The following is a 23869-nucleotide window of genomic DNA, read 5'->3' as shown; positions in this document are numbered from 1 at the left end:
ATAATCAGCATATTAGAGAAGTTAAAAATAAATATATGGGCCAGGAGTGGTGGCTCATGCCTGTAATACAGCTACTCAGGAGGCTGAGGCAGTAGAATCTCTTGAACTCAGAAGGTAGAGGTTGCAGTGAGCTGAGATCATGCCACTGCACTCCAGCCTGGGTGACAGAGTGATACTCCATCTCAAAAACAAAACAACAGCAAAAATAAACAAATGATCATCTTATTGGATTCAGAATCAATATTTGATTAAAACTTTTGAGAATTTTATTTGTAGAAAGTTTTAGAAAACTAGAATTGGGAAGACATTACTTACATGATAAAGAATATCTCAAATGAATTTCTCATATTTTATATTAAAACACTAACAATATTTTCATTAAAATCTGAAAATTAAAATGCTCACTGTCATCACCACCACTCTGTTATGAGAGAGAAGGGATGAAAATTGAAAGGATAAAGATAAATTTTTCATCATTTGGGTAAGATATAATCACCTACTAATCTCAAAAGAATTAACTGAAAAAAACCGTTAGAGTAAGACACTGGACATGCAGAATAGTAATAAAACAAATCCAACAACTGTGACTCAACAGCAGTGTCCAGGGATTGATAATGAACGCAGAATTAAATACTAACAAGGGAAATAATAGGTCTGAATTAATGATGAGAATTATCATATGCCTCTTTGGAAATGCTATTACAATGATGTCATTTCTTGCCAAAACACCATGTGGATTTAATGTACTACAATAATTATCATTACAAACCATAGACAAAATGATTCTAAAGTTTATCTGGAAAAGTAAGGCAGATTCTTCAACCTTTTATTTTTACATTATTTTAGTTCTAAAGAATTGTTGCAAGAATAATAATAAGGACTCCCTAACACTTTAGCCAGATTCACTGACTTTTGCCATTTTTGCAAATTTGTTTCCCCCATTTCTTCCCGACTCCACTCACATATACACATATGCATGATATAACTTACCTTTTTCTGAATCATGTGAGGGTGAACTGAATGCATTATGCACCTTACCCCCCTTAATGCATCAGTGTATATTTCCTAAGAATAAAGGTATTTTCTTATGTAAATGCAGTATATTCAGGAACATTAGCAGTGATAATGATACTTTTATTTATAGTCCTGATTCCAAATTGGCCAGATATTCCAAAAGTGTGCTTTATTGCATTTACTTTTCACTTTATTTCATGTTAATCTGGAACAATTGTTCTTTCATTTTAATCTGGAACAATTATTTAGCCCTTCTTTGTCTTTTACAGCATTGAAATTTTGTTAAGAATACACACCAGGTATTTTGTAGAATATTTTTGTTTGGGTTTGTCTGATATTTCCTCATCATGAGATTTCAGTAATAGTTTTGGCTGAAATGGTACATAAGCCAGATCATGAATGTCTCAAGAAATCACATTCAGAGGTAGGGGCTGTCAGTATGCCTCTTTTTGGTGATATTAAATTTGATAACCTGGTCAAGGTATTGTCCAAGGTATATTCTCCACTGTAGAGTTACTTTTTGCCCTTGCAATGACTAATCATTCTGGAGAAAGACACTTAAGACCATGCATCTGGCCTCCTTAATCAAACTTCTATAAATTTAGCATCTATTGATAATTCTTCTATAAAATGATCTTTACTATAACAATGAAGTTATACTAGTATAAAGTATAATAGTAATAAATCATGAAGGAAAAATACATTGAAAAATTGTGATTTTACCATCGTCTACATTTGTCAACTTTCCCCCATGCATTGTTTTTCAACATTGTTCATCTTTTTGTTACCAGCATGGACTTAGGTGTTCCTTTTTTATTCAGTAGCTTATAATTCGTTGTGGTCTTCATTTATTGTGATGCTCAAATTGTCCCAGATTTTAGCAGTAGGAGCTCATTCAGGCTAGTTCCTGTGTCTTTTTGGCATGCTCCTATCATCTTAATCTTTTGAGCACCTTACTTTCTGGCACAACAAAATGTTCCAAGTGCACCTTGTACCATTTCTGCCCTACCCCAGGAGCTTGTCATTTCTCTAGGGAGCCCTGGTTCCTTTTAGTGGTGAATGGTTTGGGCAGTTTCTCGTTGTTTGGAAAGGAAAAGCAAAGGTGTGTGTGTGTGTGTGTGTGTGTGTGTGTGTGTGTGTGTGTGTGTGTGTCATTGCTGAAAAATGTGATCCCTCTAATTCCAATCCAAACCCCAAGAAGTTCTGTCTTGCCTTTCCTGCTCTTCATTCCATTCTGTCTGTCTTTCTAAAATGAAAACTTTGTAACTCCCAAGACATCAATGTATTTACCCCTTCATTCAATCTTATAATACACATAAATTTGACTCAGAGGTGCTCTACCCATATCCTTATGAAAAACAAATCTACCGAAAGGATGAAAAACAAATCTACCGAAAGGATGGTCTTTTTTTCCCTACTGTCATTATATGGTCAAAGATAGCATATTATCCATTCTCACACTGCTATAAAGAACTGCTCGAGACTGGGTAATGGAAACAGGTTCAATTGACTCACAGTTGTGCATGGCTGGGGAGGCCTCTAGAAACTTAAAATCATGGAGAAAGGCACCTCTTCACAGGACATCAGGAGAGAGAATGAGTACCCAGTGTTGTGGGAAGCTCCTTATAAAACCATATCTCATGATAACTCACTTACTATCATGAGAACACATGGGGAAAACCACCCCCATGATTCAATTATCTTCACCTGGTCCCTCCTTTGACACATGGGGATTATTACAATTCAAGGTGAGATTTGGTTGGGGTCACAGGCAAGCTACATCAGACAGCATTCCAAAACTACTTGGATTATTTCTCTTTCCCAAGAGTGGTTATTTTATTGATTTGAAATACAGTTGAATTTTGTATTTATTTCCAGTTGCATTCAGTTTTAAAAGAACTTAAACAAATTTACAAGAAAAAAACAACCCCATCAGAAAGTGGGCAGAGGATATGAACAGACATGTTTCAGAAAAAGACGTTTATGCGGCCAAAAAACATGGAAAAAAAAAAAGCTCATCCTCACTGGTCATTAGAGAAATGTAAATCAAAACCACAATGAGATACCATCTCACACCAGTTAGAATGGCAATCATTAAAAAGTCAGGAAACAACAGATGCTGGAGAGGATGTGGAGGAATAGGAACGCTTTTACACTGTTGGTGGGAGTGTAAATTAGTTCAACCATTGTGGAAGACAGTGTGGCAATTCCTCAAGGATCTAGAACCAGAAATACCATTTTACCCAGCAATCCTATTACTGGGTATATACCCAAAGAATTATAAATCATTCTACTGTAAAGACACATGCACACATATGTCTTTGCTATTCTTCACAATAGCAAAGACTTAGAACCAACCGAAAATGCCAATCAACGATAGACTAGATAAAGAAAATGTGGCACATATACGCCATGGAATAGTATGCAGCCATTAGAAAGGATGAATTCATGTCCTTTGCAGGGACATGATTGAAGCTGGAAACCATCATTCTCAGCAAACTAACATAGGAACAGAAAAACAAACACTGCCTTGTTCTCACTTGTTAAGTGGGAGTTGAATAATGAGAACACGTGGACACAGAGAGGGGAACATCACACAGTGGGGCCTGTCAGGTCGGGGACTAGGGGAGGGATAGCATTAGGAGAAATACCTAATGTAGATGACAGGTTGGTGGATGCCACAAACCACCATGGCACGTATATACCTATGTAACAAACATGCATGTTCTGCACATGTATCCCAGAACTTAAAGTATAATTTTTTTTTAAATCTTAAAAAATTCTTGTCAAACCGGACAAAAACAGGCAATGTGGAAAGGATACCCTGTTTAATAAATGGTTTTGGGAAAACTGGCTAGCCACCTGTGGAAAGCAGAAACTGGACCCCTTCCTGACACCTTACACTAAAATTAACTCCAGATGGATTAAAGACTTAAACATAAGACCTAACACCATAAAAACCCTAGAAGAAAATCTAGGCAAAACCATTCAGAACATAGGCGTAGGCAAGGACTTCATGACCAAAACACCAAAAGCATTGGCAACAAAAGCCAAAATAGACAAATGGGACCTAATCAAACTCCACAGCTTCTGCATGGCAAAAGAAACAGTCATTAGAGTGAATTGGCAACCAACAGAATGGGAAAAAATTTTTGTAGTTTACCCATCTGACAAAGGGCTGATATCCAGAATTTACAAAGAACTAAAACAGATTTACAAGAAAAACACAAACAAGCCCATTCAAAAGTGGGCAAAGGATATGAACAGACACTTTACAAAAAAAGACATACATGAGGCCAACAAACTTATGAAAAAATGCTCATCATCACTGGTCGTTAGAGAAATGCAAATCAAAACTACATTGAGATACCATCTCACGCCAGTCAGAATGGTGATCATTAAAAAATCTGAAGACAACAGATGCTGGAGAGGATGTGGAGAAATAGGAACACTTTTACACTGTTGGTGGGAGTGTAAATTAGTTCAACCATTGTGGAAGACAGTGTGGCAATTCCTCAAGGACCTAGAAATAGAAATTCCATTTGACCCAGCAATCTTTTTACTGGGTATATATCCAAAGGATTGTAAATCATTCTACTGTGAGAACCCATGCACACGAATGTTCATTGCAGCACAGTTTACAATAGCAAAGACCTGGAGCCAACCCAAATGCCCATCGATGATAGACTGGACAGGGAAAATGTGGCACATATACACCATGGAATATTATGCAGCCATCAAAAATGATGAGTTCGTGTGCTTTGTAGGGATGGATGAACCTGGAAACCATCATTCTCAGCAAACTGACACAAGAACAGAAAATCAAACACCACATGTTCTCACTCATAGGCATGTGTTGAACAATGAGAACACGCAGACACGGGGGGAGCAGCACACACTGGGGTCTGTTGAGGGGCAATAGGGGAGGGACAGCAGGGGGTGGGGAGTTGGGGAGAGATAGCGTGGGGAGAAATGCCAGATATAGGTGAAGGGGAGGAAGACAGCAAATCACACTGCCACATGTGTACCTATGCAGCAATCTTGCATGTTCTTCACATGTACCCCAAAACCTAAAATGTGATAAAATAAAAAATTCTTGTCAACCTAATTTTTAAAATGTGTGGCACATTAGCGTACATCCTTGAAATCAAAACTCTGTGGCAAGGTATACTTAGAGAGGTGTCATTTCCTCCCTTGTCCCTAGCTCCAGTAAGTAACCAGTTTCATTTTTTCTGGTTTTTCTTGTGCTTCTTTTTATTTTTTATTTTTGGTAACAAAAATAAACAGAAAACATATGCACTATTTTTTTCTTTCTTCTTAAAAAGTATACTGTATAAACTTTTTTTGCACTTTGCTTTTTTTTAACTTACCAATATATCCTTGAAAGTCATTTCATATCCATTCTTTGGACTCATTATTCTCATTCTCTTTTGTATAGTACCAGGAAGTGTGTGTCCCATAATTTATTCTTTCAGCCTCCTATATTTGAGCATTTAGATGAGTTCCAATATTTTGCAAAGACAAATAATGCTGCACTGAATAACCTTATAAGTGTGTACTTTTGTATTGTTGGAGGAATGTCTTCAGGTTAAATTCCTAGATACAGGATTGCTGGGTAGAGGAATAAATGCATGTCATTTGGCTTGATACTGCCAAATTCCCCACCACAGGGGTTTTTGTATCATGCTGTATTCTCACCAGCTATGGACAAGGATGCCTTTTACCCCATAGCCTTATCAACTGAGTGTGATGTCAAGCTTCTGAATTTTTAATCAATGTGTTAGGTGAGAAATGGTATCTTAGTGTAATTTTAATTGGCATTTCTCTTATGAGGAGAGAAGTTGAACATCTTTTCATAGGTTTAAAAACCATTGCGCATCTTATTAGTTAATTGATTTTTCATATATTTTGCCTGTTTTTCTGCAACATTTTTAGTCCTTTTTTTTTTCTTTTTGAGACGGAGTCTCACTCTGTTGCCAGGCTGGAGTGCAGGGTTGCAATCTCAGCTCACTGCAACCTCCACCTTCTGGGTTCAAGCGATTCTCCTGCCTCAGCCTCCCGAGTAGCTGAGACTACAAGTGCATGCCACCACACCCAGCTAATTTTTTCTTTTTTACTTTTAGTAGAAACAGGGTTTCACCATGTTAGCCAGGATGGTCTTGGGTCCTTACTTTTAAAAAGCTGCTTGTATGTTAGAGATATTCGCTCCTTATCTGTGATATGTTTTATAAATATTTTCAGTCTGTCATTGCACTTTTGACTTTATTTCTCTGCCATCCACTTACTTTTTGAGTCAAAGTATACACAAATCAGGGCTTTTGTTATCAGATCTGAAAATATAAGATAAAGACACAAATTAAAAACAACATAGTTACAGTGGGAAAATAGACAGAAAGGTAGCTAAGACAAATGGCCTCAAAATAGATGGACATATAGGTATATATTTGAATATTTTATGAACTCAGTATATAAAACTTTATATATTTTTACTAATTTATGATATAAAAGTATATAATCTTATACAATAAAAGTGACACTTCAAATCAGTTATGAAAGGGATGGCTATTTAGGAAGTGTACTTGACACTCAGTTAACTTACATAAATAAATACTACCTTAAATAATCCACCAGAGTAAATAAAGTTACATTCTCTGTTGGGCTAGTGGTTAGGATTTAGAAAAAAATAAATAGAGTTACATAGCAAAGTACTAAAAGAAAACACTGGAAATTATACCAGCGTTTCTTAACCTCAGCACCACTGAAATTTTTGCACTGGCTAATTCTTTGCTGTGGGGAGTTGTCCTGGGCATTAAAGCATATTGAGCAGCTTCCCTGGCCACTACCCACTAGATGCAAGCAGCAGCTTCCCCAGTCCTGGCAATCAAAACTGTCTCCAAACATTCCAAGAATGTCCTCTAGAAGATACAGTCACTCCGGGTTCAGAATCATGAATGTATATTATCTCAGCTAGAAGCATAGCACGCAAGAATGAAATCACAAAGCAAAATTTTGAAAATAATGACTGCTTTTTTAAAAAACAACTTTAATAGTTAAGCTATAAAATTGTAATTCAAACCACAAATGGAAAAATACATAGCATAAATGACATTACATTTTCATTACATAAAAAGTAATCAGTAAGAGATCTAAATCAGATAAATACTAAAAAATGAATATACCAATTAATATATTTAAAATTAATAAAAGAATAAATTCAGTATTCATACTTTACCTCTCATACTGGTAAACATGAAATAAACTTTAGTGTGAGTATAGGGAGACATAATTTTATAAAGTGATAAAAGTGTAAACAAGTATAGTGTTGAGGAAAGCACAATGGGTAGTGCATATTAGAACTTTCAAATATATGCATATTAGTCAGGTGTGGTGGCTCATACCTGTAGTCTCAGCTACTTGGGAGGCTGTGAGAGGATTCCTTAAGCCTGGGAGGTCAAGGCTGCAGTGAGCTGTCATCAAGCCACTGCACTCCAGCATGGGCAGCAGAGCAAGATCCTTTCTTAAAAAACAAAACAAAAATACATGAATAGCTTTTGTCCCTGCAGTTTTTCTGGTACTTTATCCTAAGGGAATAATTGAGCTGTAAAAAGCTCATTGCAGTACTATTTATAATTGCTATACAATGGGAAAGCCTATCTATATTTTTATCTAACAGGAAGGAACTAGTCAAATAAATTAATGCACATTCATACAAAATGGAATACCTTAGGTTAGTATTACTATTGATGAAGTATATGCCCCAGGGAAATGGGTAGATTATAGTTAGAAACTCAGGTAACAGAATTGTGTATATCTGTATCTATATGTATCCCTGAGACAGCTAGATCAAGTCCATTTCTTTTTTCTGTTTATATTAAATTTTACAGATACGTTTTTTATTTTTATATTTCTGTTTTCTAATATTTCTTCCAATTAACATAAATAATGGGTGTATAATTTTTTAAATGGAGAAATACCACATTTTTAAGTTGTTTCAATTTCAAATTTTAAAAATTTAAGGATTTTTCTACATTGTGTTCATGAAAAGATTATTTATAACTGAAAAAGAAAAAATGATAATGCCCCTGTTAATATCCATATGATAGACTACTCTGCGTATAGAGAGAGAAAAGAGATGTTTATAAAATTCTAAATCATCATCTTGAACAAAAAGTAGTTATTGTTAACCACATAAGTATAATAAAAGAAATGAAGTACCTAAATTTAGTATTAAAGAAAAGCATAGCATTTTCCTCTGTGTGTGTATTTGTGTGTGTCTTTTTTTTTTTTTTTTTTTTTTTTTGAGATGGAGTCTTACCAGGCTGAAGTGCAGTGGCATAATCTCAGCTCACTGCAACTTTTGCCTTGCGGTTCAAGCAATTCTTCTGCCTCAGCTTCCTGAGTAGCTGGGATTACAGGTGCCCGCCACCACACTCAGCTAATTTTTCTATTTTTAGTAGAGATGGAGTTTCACCATGTTGGCTAGGCTAGTCTCGAACACCTGACCTCAGGTGTTCTGCCCACCTCAGCCTCCTGAAGTGCTGGGATTACAGGTGTGAGCCACCGTGCCTGGCTTGTGTGTGTCTTAATAGTAAGTTCTTCTTTGCATTAATAGATCAAAGGAAATGAACCTAAAATGTGACTTATTATATTGTAGGTTGCTTCAGGTGAATGCAATGAAGACACTGAAGTTTACAACATCACCCTGTGTACTGGGGATGAACTCACTCTAATGGGGCAGGCAGAAATCCTTTATGCAAAGACATTCAAGGAAAAGTCACGACTCAATACAATCTTCAAAAAGATTGGGAAGCTCAATTCCATCAGCAAGCTGGGAAAAGGCAAAATGCCATGCCTCATTTGCATGAATCACCGGACCAATGAAAGCATTAGCCTTCCATTCCAGTGCAAGGGCAGATTTAGCACCCGGAGTCCCCTGGAACTTCAGATGCAAGAGGGCGAACACACCATCCGCAACATTGTGGAGAAGACCAGGCTTCCTGTGAATGTGACTGTGCCAAGCCCTCCGCCGAGAAACCCGTACGACCTCCACTTCATCCGTGAGGGACACCGCTACAAGTTTGTGAACATCCAGACCAAGACGGTGGTGGTTTGCTGTGTGCTGCGGAACAACAAGATCCTCCCCATGCACTTTCCTTTGCACTTGACTGTCCCCAAGTTCAGCCTCCCAGAACACCTGGTGAAGGGAGAGGGATGGCCCGAAACCCTGGTCCATCACTGGCTAGGTATCTGCCAAGAACAGTTCGACATCGATGAGTATTCACGGGCTGTCCGTGATGTGAAAACCGACTGGAATGAGGACTGCAAGAGCCCCAAGAAGGGCCGGTGCTCTAGCCACAACCACGTGCCCAACTCCCTCAGCTATGCCCGCGATGAGCTCACCCAGTCCTTCCACCGACTCTCGGTCTGTGTGTATGGCAACAATCTCCATGGCAACAGCGAGGTGAACCTTCATGGTTGCAGGGACCTGGGAGGAGATTGGGCCCCCTTTGCTCATGACATCCTGCCCTATCAGGACTCTGGTGATAGTGGGAGCGACTACCTTTTTCCGGAAGCTAATGAAGAATCAGCAGGCATCCCAGGAAAGTCAGAACTTCCCTATGAAGAGCTGTGGCTGGAGGAAGGCAAGCCCAGCCATCAGCCTCTCACTCGCTCCCTGAGCGAGAAGAGCAGATGTGATCAGTTTAGAGGTTCTGTTCGATCCAAATGTGCAACTTCTCCTCTTCCCATCCCTGGGACTCTGGGAGCAGCAATGAAGTCTTCAGATACTGCCCTACCTCCACCTCCAGTGCCTCCCAAATCTGAAGCCGTAAGTCATTTCTGTTTTTGAGTGTGGTGTCAGTTTTTCTGTCTCTCTGCTCAGTCATCCACTAATTTGTTTTCTTAAAGGAAAACACCCCAATCTAAGATTATCAGAGTGAGCAAATTTGTTTAGTTTGAAGTGAGATATATGTGTTAGCTTGATTATTTTTGACCAGTTAGGAGTTTGAGTTTTACTCTATCTAATGAGAACCTCTTGGAGGATTTTAAACATGACTTTTGCTGCTGCCTGGAGAATGTATTATAGGGAGGAGACAGTGAAACGTGGGAGGCAGAGAAGAGGTGACTGCAGTAACATAGATGTGTGGTGGTGAGGCCCTAAACCATGGCAGCTCATAGTGGCTGGCAGAGAGAGATGGCTGCTTCAGACTGTGTTTCACAGGTAAACTCAACAATATTACTTGTGAATTGGATGTCGGGCATGAAGGAATGAGAGAAATCAAAGAAAACTCCTAGATTTTTAGCCTGAGCAGTAGAATGGATATTAGTGTCATTTACTAATATCCCCAGAATGGGTATTAGTAAATGACACTAATATCCATTCATGGGGAAGACTGAAGGAGGAGTAAGTTTATTTGGTGGTGAGAGGAGAAGCAGAGGAAAATCAAGAGGCATTAGCCTCATTTATAACTCTCTTCTATATCCCTGAAGTTACACTGAGAACAAAGCATAGTGGATGTGCTAATGTACACACACACACATGCACCAGAACCAGGTGCCAGGATAGTTCTGTTTAACACCTTAAACATAACTCATTCAGAGCTTGATTTTAATATAAAACTAAAATTTCGGTATAGTTCTGTACAGAATAAGAGAAAGGGAGGGCCCTCGATTTTGACCATGTTCTTCGATTGACAGCCACTCTGAACCTTTGCCACTCATTTTTTATCACTGAAATTTCATTATCCCTGAGGGAGAAAGGGCTAGAGGTATTGAGTGCAATTCTATTCATTTATTTGACAGTATCTATTACAGTGGCTTCCTTTTTTCTATCTCTAGAAGAATCCCTTTTTAAAAAATTACATGAATCCCAATATATAGAAGAGTTCAAATGAAAACCTACCTGACCGAAGCACAGATTGTGGGGAAGGGGTCTTCCCCAGGTCCCTGTCCACTCTCTGCCCCTCTTTGGAAACAGGTCATGTCTTTGGAATCCCGGGGCTGAGCAGAACCTGGTTTTTAAAAACGATGGAATTACTGGGCTAGATGCTAGAAACACAATCATCAAGAAAACCTGGACTCTAGGCCCTCGTACTTCTTAGTTTTACAGGGAAGGTAATAGATGAAAACAAATGACTGCTATACAAGTTAAAAGGTAGCAATAGGAAACAGAAAGAGAGAGAATATGTGGAGAATTCAGAGGAGACAGAGAAACTTCTAGTTGGGGGGATGAATGAGAGGAGCCTCCATGGAGATTATGACATTTTAAATACATTTAGAAAATGTACATGAATTGGAAGAATAGCAAGATGAGAAAGAAGAATATTCCAGACAGAACAGCATGAGCAACAGCTGGAAGCTGGGACAGCTTTAACACCTAAGAGGGAAAATAAGGAGTTCTGTTGGGCAGTTGAATAGGGCTGAATAGGGTACAGGAAGGGCAGTGGTGGCTGAAAGGCTGGCACCAGGGCATGGACAGCCCTGAGTGTCAGGCAGCAGTTTGTGCCAACTCCATGCTTAGCTGTCCATAAAGAGTTTTCATTGCTGCAAAGCTTTCCTGAGAGAGGATCCACCTCTGGCCCTTTGTTGCAGGGCATGAAAGTTCCTCAGCAGCTACAGGTCTGGACTTAGACCTGCTCCTTACAGGATACTCTGGGGACCATCAGGCATAAGCCCAGAGATTCCTGTCTGCACTAAAGGTTGTAGACTATTTGGGGAACTTAATGGTGGAGTCAGGGTCCTTGGCCCTTGTGTTTATGTCAGCACTTCCCTAAGGATGGCCATCAAAAGCCAGGTAAAAAAGTAAGGGGTCACCCCTCCAAGCAAGTACTCCTAAAACCTAGGGATGTCTTAACTCAGCTATGTATTTCATGTTACTTGAAGGTTGGGACTCTGATCTTCAATAAAAACATGTCTGCATGAGCTTTTCCTATTGAACTTGGGTCCTCAGTGGGGTCTTATGTTGGTTGACTGACTTATGGACTCATCCGAGATGGTCACACCCAGGTCATTTATGTAACCAAGTCTAGAGGTAGGACACTAGCGTCACTTGTTTTTTCTGTGGCTAATGAAAGATGAGTAAGAACATAAATATTAAGAGGTCTAACTTTGACCTTGGCACTAAAACAAATATGCTAAATTTGAAACTAAAAGCAAATCTCACAGAAGAAAAAAAAAATTGGCCTCCAGTCTAAACTGTAATTTCTTATGACATAGGAGAATCTTTTCAGAGTGTGTCCAGTATTGGTAGAATGCTATACACATAAAGACTTTTATAAACACCTGAAACCATTTAATTTTGTTTTTTTAAAAAATTTGGGCATTTCAAATGAAGTCATATTTTTTATTGGTTCTGTGACCATGAAATGAATTTTCCATTTTTAGGATGTGCGTGGGATCCAGAGAACATCATAGTTGTTAGATGTGGCTTCAGCTTGTAATTTTCAAAGGGGAACTTTAATGGGGCATAAATTCAAGTGCTCCCACTGAATTAAGTAAAAGTTCTTTGGAGAGTTCCGGTGGAATGAGTCCTGAGAGAGAGACATGCCATGTGTCCAGCCAACTATCCTACCCAGTAATTAAAGATGTTGGCTTCACTTGAAAGTTCACTAGATATTAGCTGGGAAGGTGACAACTCTCACCAGGTCCTTAGGAATAGAAGATGCCAGGGCAATGGAAAGGAGTCAGAGAAAGGGTGTCTTTTCTAGAAAGGGAAGCAAAGCTGGCAATTGGTGGATGCAGTGTTTAGCCCCATTGCACAACCCAACCAACTCACTTTCTAGAGAGACCATGGCTGCACTGTGGCTCATGTCGGCCTCTTTGCTTTTTGTTCCTCACTTTCAGCTCCAGGGTTGTTATTTGTGACATATATTTGTGCTCTCCCCCTGGCAGATTTTGGACAGTCTTTGTTTCTTTCTATGAATGTGAGACTAAATCCCCCTTCAACAATAATGCATGCATCATGCCTTGTGCCACAGCTCTGGCATCCACCGGGCTCTGCTTGTCAGCCCTTTTCTGCTTGTATCTTAAACAGGGAAACCACACTGTGGGCCTAACAGAAAATCCTTGGGAGCAGAGTCATCCATTTAACCCTGTTTGTTTATTTTGTTAATATACTTTGTGTATTAACTTGGATTTGATGCCCTAGCCCTGTTGTATCTTTGTTTTGCTGCTCTAGAATTGTATGCTCTAGTCCCCTTATATCTTTGTAAAGATTGTTTAATAATTTTTATCCCTTTTTTTTTCTTTAAAACAGTCCCACTCTGTTGTCCAGGCTGGAGTGCAATGCACAATCTTGGCTCACTACAACTCTGCTTCCAGGGTTCAAGTAATTCTCGTGCCTCAGTCTCCCAAGAAGCTGGGATTACAGGTGTGCACCACCATACCCAGCTAACTTTTTGTATTTTTAGTAGAAGTAGGGTTTCACCATATTGGTCAGGCTGGTCTTGAAGTCCTGACCTCAAATGATCCACCTACCTCTGCCTCCCAAAGTGTTGGGATTACAGGCGTGAACCACTGCACCCAGCCATGTTTAGTAAATTTTTAAACAAAACACTGACACTAACCTCGTTGGAATATGAGAAGCCATTCTCTTCCTAATGAGAATGTCCCAGGAAAAAGTAAACAGTTCCTGATTCAAGAAATAGATAAAATGCAACCCCTAGAACTGTTGCAGCTGAGCCTAACTGAGGGAGCATACCCAGTCTGGCATTTTCCCTCTTTAGAATTTTGCAGGGTGTCCCCAGATCTGAATGACCTGACAGTCCCTCTTAAGTGAATCATCCTTATCAATCCATATGTTTATTCTAAACATATCCTCTGTTTCATAACATTGTAGGCCTCTATTCATCATTTAGATTTTCTGATATGTAAAATAATTACCCAGATGTACTCTACAAAAGGCAACTTTCAAAAGCAATATTCTTTTTCCCCTCTTTAGAGAATGCCATTTTGGAAAGCAATGCTGGGAAGACTTTATATTGAACAAGATTCTATAAATAGAGCATTTGGCTTCCAGTCTGTTCTCATCTATGCAATGAGTTACAAATGGTTATCAAAACTGAAGGATCAGCCTGGCACAGTGGCTCACGCCTGTAATCCCAGCACTTTGGGAAGTCGAGGCAGGCAGATCACTTGAGTTCAGGAGTTCGAGACCAGCCTGGCCAACATGGTGAAGCCCTGTCTCTACTAAAAAAAAACATTAGCCAGGTGTGGTGGTGCATGCCTGTAATCCCAGCTACTTGGGAAGCTGAGGCAGGAGAACTGATTGAACCTGGGAGGCAGAGATTTCAGTGAGCTGAGATCACACCACTACACTCCAGCCTGGGTGACAGAGCAAGATTCTGTCTCAGAAAAACAAACAAAAAACCCTGCAGGTTCACAACTCTTCTAAAACCATTTGTGTGGCAAATGGAGACCCCAGGCCCCAGTGATCAATGTTCTCCATCTGTCTTTAGCAGCAGAAAAAACACATTCCCTCTTAGATAGTGGTTGATATTACAGGAATTCCTGGTAAAAGGAAAATCATAAAAGGAGCTCTTTTGTGAACCACTGGTTTCAACCAAGTTTTACTGTAGTATTGATGAATTTGTGAACCTTTGTCATAGACAGGGGTGCCCCACAGCTTATGAGAAACAGAGTTTAGGGACTGAGTTTCTAGATGGGTTGGTGCATGTATTCATTCTTAGAAGGCGGAAGTTAATCATAAAGTTTATTTAATGAAGCATACTGTTTTGTTGATGTTTGAGAAAAATGGGACTTAATGAGTAAATTTAATGACAGATTGATGGGCCCAGCCTAGTAGGTGCTTGAAAAAAACTCATTGAACTATAGAGAAGTCAGTTGGAGCATCTGAATCTGCCTCAGACAGGCAGAACACTCGCTACATGATAGGTAATTAGAGGCGTGCAGCATTGCATCTGAGAGCTGCACATCGATTTCAGTCCTCATAATACCACTTTGTAGCTTCATACCTTGCACAAAATATTTAACCTCCCTGAGTCAGTTCCTGTGGGGATAAAAATATCTTCACTGCGTTTTTGTACTGTACAAAGAACTTGGCACTTCTCCCTGGCACTTGGTAAACATTCAAAATAAATAGTAGCAATAATTTAATATAGGATGGATTCCAATTTAGAGTCAGGTAGACAGTCACTATATAGAGGTTTTTTCCCCCACTGCCTGTCCTTGACTAAGGGATGGAGAGAGGAAGTCTATCTCCATCTTTCCAGGTACATAAAGGCCCTCCAAAGAGTCAGGAGGTGGGTGGGAATTGACATATCCACCCCCACAGCAGATGGGCAGAGCCAGCTACCGCTGGGGTCAGTCAGCCTCCCATTCCAGAAGTGGTGTGCTAGTTCATTCTGCTGGGTTTCTAAGATATTACAAAAACACTGGTTTTAAAAATAGCAAAACATTCTTTTAATCTGACTTTTAAAATGTCTACTTGGTAAGGTAGGTGTTGTTTTAGTTACCTAACTTTGGAATCACAAACTTTGTAATCATCCTAAACCCAAAAAATGAGCTCCAGAGATGCTTGGTGTCCTGTAGGTCCCAATAGCATAATCTTTTAGTGGCAGAGTCAGGGATTTTGGAGTACTGGAATGCCTGTGAAAAAGTCACATGAGGCTCTAAGGCTGTGAACAAGTGTCAGGAAATGGGTATTCCCGGGCAAACCCACACAGAAGTATCTAAGGTGAGAAGTGGCCTTGGATAACTGACTCCATTCCTCGGGCTTGGCCAGGCTAACTCCTCTTGCTGCCAGATTTCATTACCTTGGATATGCCCAGCCTACAGAATTAGGGGCCTCACTTGACTACCCAAGGTAAGAAAGTGCCATGAAATACGTTTGTTGATAATAAGTTGTGGGAACTGGCTGAATTGATTCTACTCTGCATTTTTATTTTGTCTTTGGGCTTTTTCACTCTGTAAAATATGAATATTAGAAAAGGTATTGACAGATATCCTTAAATCTGATGTATTAATATTTAAGCTTAGTGAGTATTTACTTTTCAAAATAACTGCTCTACAAAAATATACACTCAGAAGTCCACTAGTTAATGAGGTTTCCTAGGGCAGTTGACATTTAATTAATTTTAATTACAAGCTTTGAGGAGTACTTTGTAAGAAAGCCATACCTAAGTTCTCATTTGTTATTGAAATAAGGGCTAAATTATTATTGTGTTTTGGTAACTTTGAAACTAATTGCCTTCTGCTTCAGGTAGGTTCTTTTTAAATGAAAGCTTCTAGGCCACGCTGCTGTGTCCATTGAAAATCTTAATGATTAGAATGATAATAAAGATAATTATAATCTTTCATTGCAGCAGTCCCCAACCTTTTTGGCACCAGGAACCAGTTTTATGGAAGACAATTTTTCCACAAACTAGGGGTTGGGGGAGAGGGTGGTTTTGGGTGTTTCAAGTGCATTACATTTATTGTACACTTCATTTCTATTATTATTACATTGTAATATATAATGAAATAATTATACAACTCACCATAGTGTAGAATCAATGAGACCCCTGAGCTTGTTTTCCTGCAACTAGAAGGTCCCATCTGGGGTTGATGGGAGACAGTGACAGATCATCAGGCATTAGATTCTCATAAGGAACACGCAACCTAGATTCTCATAAGGGGCGTGCAAAGATCTCTCACGTGTAGTTCACAGTAAGGTTCGTGCTCCTATGAGAATCTAATGCCTCCACTGGTATGACAGGAGGCAGAGCTCAGGCAGTAATACGAGCGATGGGGAGAAGCTATAGATATAGACAAAGCTTCATTGGCTCCCTTGCTAGCTGCCCACCTCCTGCTCTGCAACCTGGTTCCTGTCAGACCACAGCCCGGTACCAGTCCATATGCCAAAAGCTGGGGACCCCTGTTCTATTGGATAAGTCCTGTTTCAAACCTGTACAATTAGGTATGTACCATTTATATAAAATTACAATAATAGGAAGGTTATACACTACTTAAGTACATCTGTCACATGTTATACTCCTTGCTCAGGAAAAATCTTTATTCTGTTCCTCGATGGTATATATTTTCTGAGTCCATGAAAGCACCCTAGATTTTAAACAAGTACATCTTTTCAGAACCACTTGCCCCTCCTGCCACTGAGTGAGTGGCTGCCACTCCCTCCCCTGGGCCTCCCTTGCCTGAGGCTGGAATATCAGAGACGATTTCTGAGAAAGGTCAGTGTTAAGTCCTTATCATCAATGTATAAAAATGGCAAAAAGAAGCTCATGCATCTGAGAATCAGGATTTTGACTGTAAATCACATTTGCCCTTGTGTAATTAATCAAATAGAGGTTTATTTATTGTACTTTGTCATTATAAAACTTTAATTTCTGTTTGGCTGAAAATATCCACTGATGGTTGTGCGACAGGGTTATGAACTCTTTGTATAAAAGCCTCTTTATAAATAAGATTTCTTACAGCTGTAATGATTTTGTTATCTGGGAGTATGGGAAGAAATGTAAAATACAGGGCAGAGGGCAGTCAGTGAAGGCAAAGTTACAAAGTTCAAGGAAGCATGGTTACAAAACTCCTTTCTTTGGATTGCTGACGTTGTCCTGCATTTGACTTTTTAGGGAAGAAAATGTACAAGAAAGGTGAATCTCATTTTAAGTCAAGCTCACCTACAGCGTATGTATTTTTTTAAGCACTGTCAATATGGAAACAAAATGATTCTTACTCCACCTAAGTATGCCACTATCTCTTTATTGATTGTGTACAGTTCTGAGCAATGTAATCTTTGAGACAGGAGGTATATTCCGTCCCCCATTCCCCTGACAGGCATGTGACAGTTGTTTCTAGAAGGTTAACTAAGGAAATACATGGGCCCATCAGCAGATGTCCCTAGATCCATTGTCTTGTCTGTAAGAGTCGAGCAGCCACCACTGCTCTGAAATTGATTTTTTTCCCAAAAGGCTATCTGAAGACCATAAGTAAAGACTGTGCTGGTTAACTGTCCTGTTTAGCTTTCTTGAGCTCTGTGGTCCTGTTAGTGACTGCATGTGAAATTTGTGTTTCCTCCACAGAACAGAGGAGTTGGGTGTTGTGAGAAACAAAGGCTTTCCAAGAAATGCTGTTGTACCAAAAAGCCCCCAGTCTTACATGATGCTGTTTCATAAACCCCTAGGAAGTGTCAGAGAAAGAGGTGTAACTGGAGAAAGAAATTATTTCATAGATAATATGTAGAAAATACCCCAATTGTATGTATGTTTCAATTTTTGTCCTCCAAAGATCTACATGTACCTCCGTTTTCCATTCATGTAGTGATAAGCTTCCTACTGTTCACAAATTCTCATGCATTATTTTCAGCATGTGGCAATTTAGAGGAGAGTTTGTTTTCCACTTTTCAAATTACTGATCCTTTACCTTTGCACAACTCCCTCCCAACTAAGCAAGAGTTAGAACTGTAGGAAGGGGAGAAGGGAAAAAAAGGTTAAATGTCTATTCCAGGACGTAGGAAATGAAGTTAAGCTTCCTGGGCAGTATTCTGAAAGTAAAGAAAATAGTTCCGTTTTATGATGTGTTTGATTTGGACCATAGGTTGGAGTTGCACTTGACTTTGTTGACCACTTTCAGTTAGAAACGTGAAGCTTTCCAAAGCATTTGTTCTATTAGTTGTGTTTCATCTTTGCTTTCACTGTTAGATCATATATATGCTACTGTTAATTTTTCTAGTTTTGTGTGGCCAATGATGGCATGACAGAGGCAGAGAGCAATGGAAAAATGGTCTCCCCTTTGTCTTCTTAAATGAAGGGAGAGCACAGGGTCCCAGGCATCAATGTGCACTTGACCTCCAGCTTACATGCATGTATATACATACCCAGCCACATTTTTCAAGTTTTTAAAAATTTTTTTAAAAAGGTATACCTCCTTCGAACCAGTATCCTTTTCTAACAACTGCCTCACTCCTTCCTTTCCAGACAATTCCTGAGAAGGGTGGTCTTCCCTCACCAACACCAGTCTTACCTCCCGTCTAGTCTTGAGTCACTGGAATCTGGCTCCGCCCCCTCACTTGACTCACGCCTCATTTGCTAAGATCACCAGTGACCTGCTGACTGTCACAAAAGGGGAACCTCTTCCAGCCTCTTTCCTGACTTCCTGACATCTCTCCATCTTTGCACTGTTGTTCCCCTGCAGCCCTCCGTCCCTTGGCTTCCTTGATGCCATTCAGGCCTGATTCTGCTCTGAGAGCATTAAAGTGCAGTTTCCTTTTTTCCCCTCCTCTGTCTCCTCTTCTGCCCATCCCTTCAGAGTTCAACCTTCTTCGCTTCTCTTCTGGGATCTCAGTGCCGCCATAACTTCAGAGTCTGTCATTAGAACCCTGAGCTCAAAGATAGTATTTTCAAAACTGACCACCTCTATTTCTCCCAAGCCCTGCTCTAAATTTCCGACGAATGGCACCAGCGTTTTGTTTCATCATCTGAGCCCGTAGACCAGATCATCATTCTGGTTCTTCTTTCATGCCATGTTCTTTCATGTGCTACCTTTTTTACACTCATAATCCCCACTAAGACTTTCTCCGTAAAATTAGCTATGAATTTGTTCTTCTCCTGCCACCTTGAGTAAATTCATGGTGCTCCCATGAACCTTGCACATACTTCTATTATTACACTTACCAGATTGTATCTTAATTATGTGTTTGTTTCGCTCCCTCATAAGTAATTCCATGAGTTACTCATTGTTGTATACTCAGCACTAACTCAATGAGCACACAATAGGCATTCAACGTGTTTGAACAAATAGCAAAGTGGAATTAATAGAGGCTATAGGAAAAGAGAAAGTGATAGCCATGTTCTTCAGACTTTTAGGGATGATGGAAGTAGATGCCTGTGATCCTGGCTGTCGACCCCCAGGACAGACACCTTTTACAGCTTGCTATAAGCCCCTACTACTAGATTATTTCAGTCATCTGAATATGCCTCTCTAGGAATATGCCCCATAGACTAAAGAGGGTGAAGTTGGAGAAAGAACAGAGCTCACCATTTCTACCTTTTAATAAATGAGCTTTCTGTTTAGCTCTGCATTAGCGATCTACAATGTGAATACCGAGGAGACTTGTATCAACACCAGGGTAGTGATGTCTCATATTTGGTGAGAAGTGAAACAATGACTATTTTAGAAAAGAGACAGACTCACCCTGAAGGAGCAAGAGGAGAGAAGTATGTTAGCAGTGGAACCACTGGGAAGAAAAGCTTTAGGCCAGTGAATTGCTCAGGAAGCGAGGCTTTGGGTACGAATGGGAGCTGACCCTCTGTGCTGCCACCTGAATCCGCACTGTGCTCATTGACCCTGTCATCAACAGGACTTTGGTTCCAGGAGCTTCTCTGTGAATACTCACAGTACTAATAACCAAAACTTAACTACACATAGGCAGAGGTCACGACAGTAACCTCACCTCAAAACAGAATGCCAGCTCTTCACTGAGCACGAGGGTTGGAGGTGCATTCCTGACAATACGGGGCCCGTCTCTCCTTGTGTTGCCAGTGGAAGTCATCCAGTCATAAATATTGCATTGGAAATAAATGGGAAGACTTTAGTTCATTAGGCACAATATAGTCCTTTAGATCTTCATTTTAGAAGAGTAATTACTCTGGGGTGTGCTAAATTAAAGCCACACCATTTCCTAATTCAGGAATACTGTCATTGTCATTTTCACCATGACACTGTGTTGGTGGTAGAGTAGGTGGTGGTCATATGTGCCAGGTCTGCTAGTGCCTTTTTTCCCCTAGATTGACTCAGTGTCACCAAAAAGACATAACATCCAGCCCAAATGACTTGTCAATAATAATTTCCACACAAACATATAAAAGATATTCCATGGTATATGGCTTTTTTTTCGAAGTGCCTTTTTTTGCATTTTCTTGTGATATTTCTTAACATCTACCAGGCATTCTGTGTGACATGCTCATGCCAGGAGCAACAAATCCCCAAACTCTGCTATCCCCAGGATGGAAATAACAAGAATGGCAGTCCCTACATTTTAGCTCTCAGGCTCATTATAGATGGAGAGTAAGTTAATATAAATAGTGTGTGGCACACAGTGTGTAACATTTGGGGCTGGCCCACAGGAACTGGTGTTTGAGTGTGGTGGGCAGTAAAAACCAAACCAGAGAAAGGGGCAAGTAAGTACAGGCTGTGCTGAGGGGACATGAGTCTACTACTTTCCATGGTCCTATGTGCCCATATAGACCAGGAGCAGTGGGAGAAATTGCTAGAAAGACAGGTGGGAACCTGGCTGCACAGAGCCTTGGGTGGCAGGCAGGGGAGGCCAGCCTTCATCTGGGAATCAGAGGGAGCTGCCAGAGACAGCCAGAAACATGATGAGAGTCACATGCTGAGGCTTCTAGAAGGAATGTGCTGAAAATGTTCCACTTAAAAGCTAAATTGAATATGAAGGAAAACTGAAAATAGTGTGATTGACCATCCAGTCATATAAATTGCTTTTTATTGACAGATAAAATTCATCTAAAGCACAACTACCTTCCTCCTGAATATAAATATCCCATGTGAATCAAATCAAGAAGAAGAGAGTAATAGAATTGTTACTGTTCTGAGAGATAGGAAGTAAGATGGTACAATAAACCCTGACTCTTTGTCACTTCTAAATCCTAAAATGCATATATCCCACGACAGCATGTAATTCTTACCTTAAGATGCAAAGAAATAGGCCATCATCGGAGCGGCCACCCATGCAGCAGCAAGTTGCGAGTTACAATGCCACTTGGAGATGTGTCTATGGAGTCCTCAGCTGTGCCCACCTGCTGCGGGCCACCCCTCACCTGCCTGGCATAGTGCAGGCCACTCACTCTGTGCCTCAACAAAATGACACCCAAAATTCTTGTCATGGAGTCCCTTTAAAGTCATCCTTTAAAACAACAACAACAAAACACCTTTCTCTAAAGTGAGCTTCAAGTAAGCCTAATTCTTTTGCTTTGACCTCATACAACAACACCCAGACTGCCCTCCCATCACAACAGAAAAAAATCCCTGGCCTCATATTCTTGTTTCACTGACATCCCATCTCCTAAGAGTAAGAATTAGGTGTGTCTGTCTGTCTGTCTCTCTGTCTGTTTCTCTCTCTCTCTCTCTCTCTCTCTCACACACACACACACACACACACACACATTCGTTTTTTAACTCCTTTTAAGAGTCATGTGGCCACCCAAAAGCTTTCTGTGTCTCAAATTTTGTCTGGAGCATCAACTGTAAACACTCCCAGTTGGCCCTGACTGCCTCCTCACCAGGCCGAGTAGCTTAGAAATGCTTCTCTTCACCACCGCCCTCTCCTCACCATTGTGGGAAACTTACTGGAAAGCCCTCAGGAGTCCCTAGTTATGAAGGTGGCAGAACCAGCTCTAAGTGACCTTGGGTACCTGGGGTTGGTTATGAGAACAGGAAGAGGGGAGTTGCTTTAGGTCAAATTCAACTGCAAGTGGCTTTTCTGAGTTTATAGACCTAAGTCAGCCGACTATTGTAAATTAAAATGCATATTGTAATAGACATCTGAGCATATTATAATTGACATCCCAGGTAAGTAGTCCCTAATGAAATGTTATATTTAATGGCTAATTCCAAAATTTTGAAAATGCTAAATTGAATCAAGCATTAACCATGTTTTCCTCATGTTCCACTAATCCAGTATTGGGAAGTGACTACTTTTAAATTAAAATGTTAACTGACAGAGTCTTTATCATCTCACATTTTCCATTAGAACCAAGCACATCTATAATAAAGTGACACTCATCTACCCTAAATTCTATGGATATTCCCTAAGAAAGAAAAGAAACATATCTGGCTACTGTGCAGTTCACTAACAAGAGAGAAGGAAGATGAACCAGAGCCAGAAAGCAGGTGGCCCAGCCTGAACTCCGGTAACCTGGTTGGTTCTCAGCCTCTTAAGAAAAGACCCAGCCAGACACAGCGGCTCATACCTCTAATCCCAGCACTTTGGGAGGCCAGGGCAGGTTGATCACCTCAGGTCAGGAATTCGAGACCAGCCTGGCCAGCATGGTGAAACCCTTTCTCTATTAAAACTACAAAATTAGCCAGGTGTGGTGGCACATGCCTGTGCTCCCAGCTACTTGGGAGGCTGAGGCAGGGGAATCGCTTGAACCTGGGAGGTGGAGGTTGCAGTGAGCCGAGATCATGCCATTGCACTCCAGCCTGGGCAACAAGAGTGAAACTCCATCTCAAAAAAAGAAGACCCCAGAATAGTGCAAATGTCTTTCCTGGGCCAGCCCAACCAAGCATTCCTCTCACGTCATTATCCAAACCTCGTTTCCTCCTGGGTGTCCTTTCTGCAGTCATCCACCACCTTTTTAAAAACTTACAAGGGGAAAGCCTCCATCTATTGGAGAAGAAATCTGCTGTTCCAAATATTTTATTTTAATCTAAAGAGCTTCTCCAGATGAAACCATCCTTCTCACCAACCCAGTGGATCCCAGTAACCAGGGCTATAGGTCCTGCAGGTAGGAACAGTGATCCCAAGTCCCAGGAGGAAATGCAGCTGATGAGACTTTTAAAATTGCTTCCATTGCATTTAGAATTGGGTTTACTGGGCTACCCACAGCTATTGGTCTTTTCTTAATGGCTGCTTTCCTCTGGCAAGTGAATCTGGCCTGGGGTGTCAGGTAGAGGTCTCAGGTGCAATGCAGATAGTAGGAGATATGCAGTGTGATAACATGAACCCATTTCATTTCAGCTTAAGCAAGCTCACTACCAAAGCTCACAGGAGCTTGCTGTTTTCATTGTCTTATCCCAGAGCTGCTTGGCCAGAAAGGAATTCAAAGTGAAAGTGAAAGATTTCGTGAGAACATGGCCTAAATGTAGACCGGGAGGGCATTTCAAA

At 40.3% G+C, this 23869-nt stretch overlaps 1 protein-coding gene across 2 annotated transcripts in view; it reads left to right on the top strand.

Annotated features, from left to right (window-relative positions):
• GAREM1 (GRB2 associated regulator of MAPK1 subtype 1) overlaps positions 1-23869 on the top strand; it is a 201176-nt gene that overhangs the window by 168994 nt on the left and 8313 nt on the right. For both annotated transcript variants that reach the window (XM_008979663.5, XM_002757156.6), the window contains exon 4: positions 8669-9841. In XM_008979663.5, the coding sequence (XP_008977911.1) occupies positions 8669-9841 (1173 nt within the window). The remainder of the gene's footprint in view (positions 1-8668; positions 9842-23869) is intronic.

The sequence above is a fragment of the Callithrix jacchus genome, chromosome 13 (assembly GCF_049354715.1).
Source record: "Callithrix jacchus isolate 240 chromosome 13, calJac240_pri, whole genome shotgun sequence".
NCBI lineage: Eukaryota > Metazoa > Chordata > Mammalia > Primates > Cebidae > Callithrix > Callithrix jacchus.
This window is presented reverse-complemented; position numbering and strand designations above follow the sequence as displayed.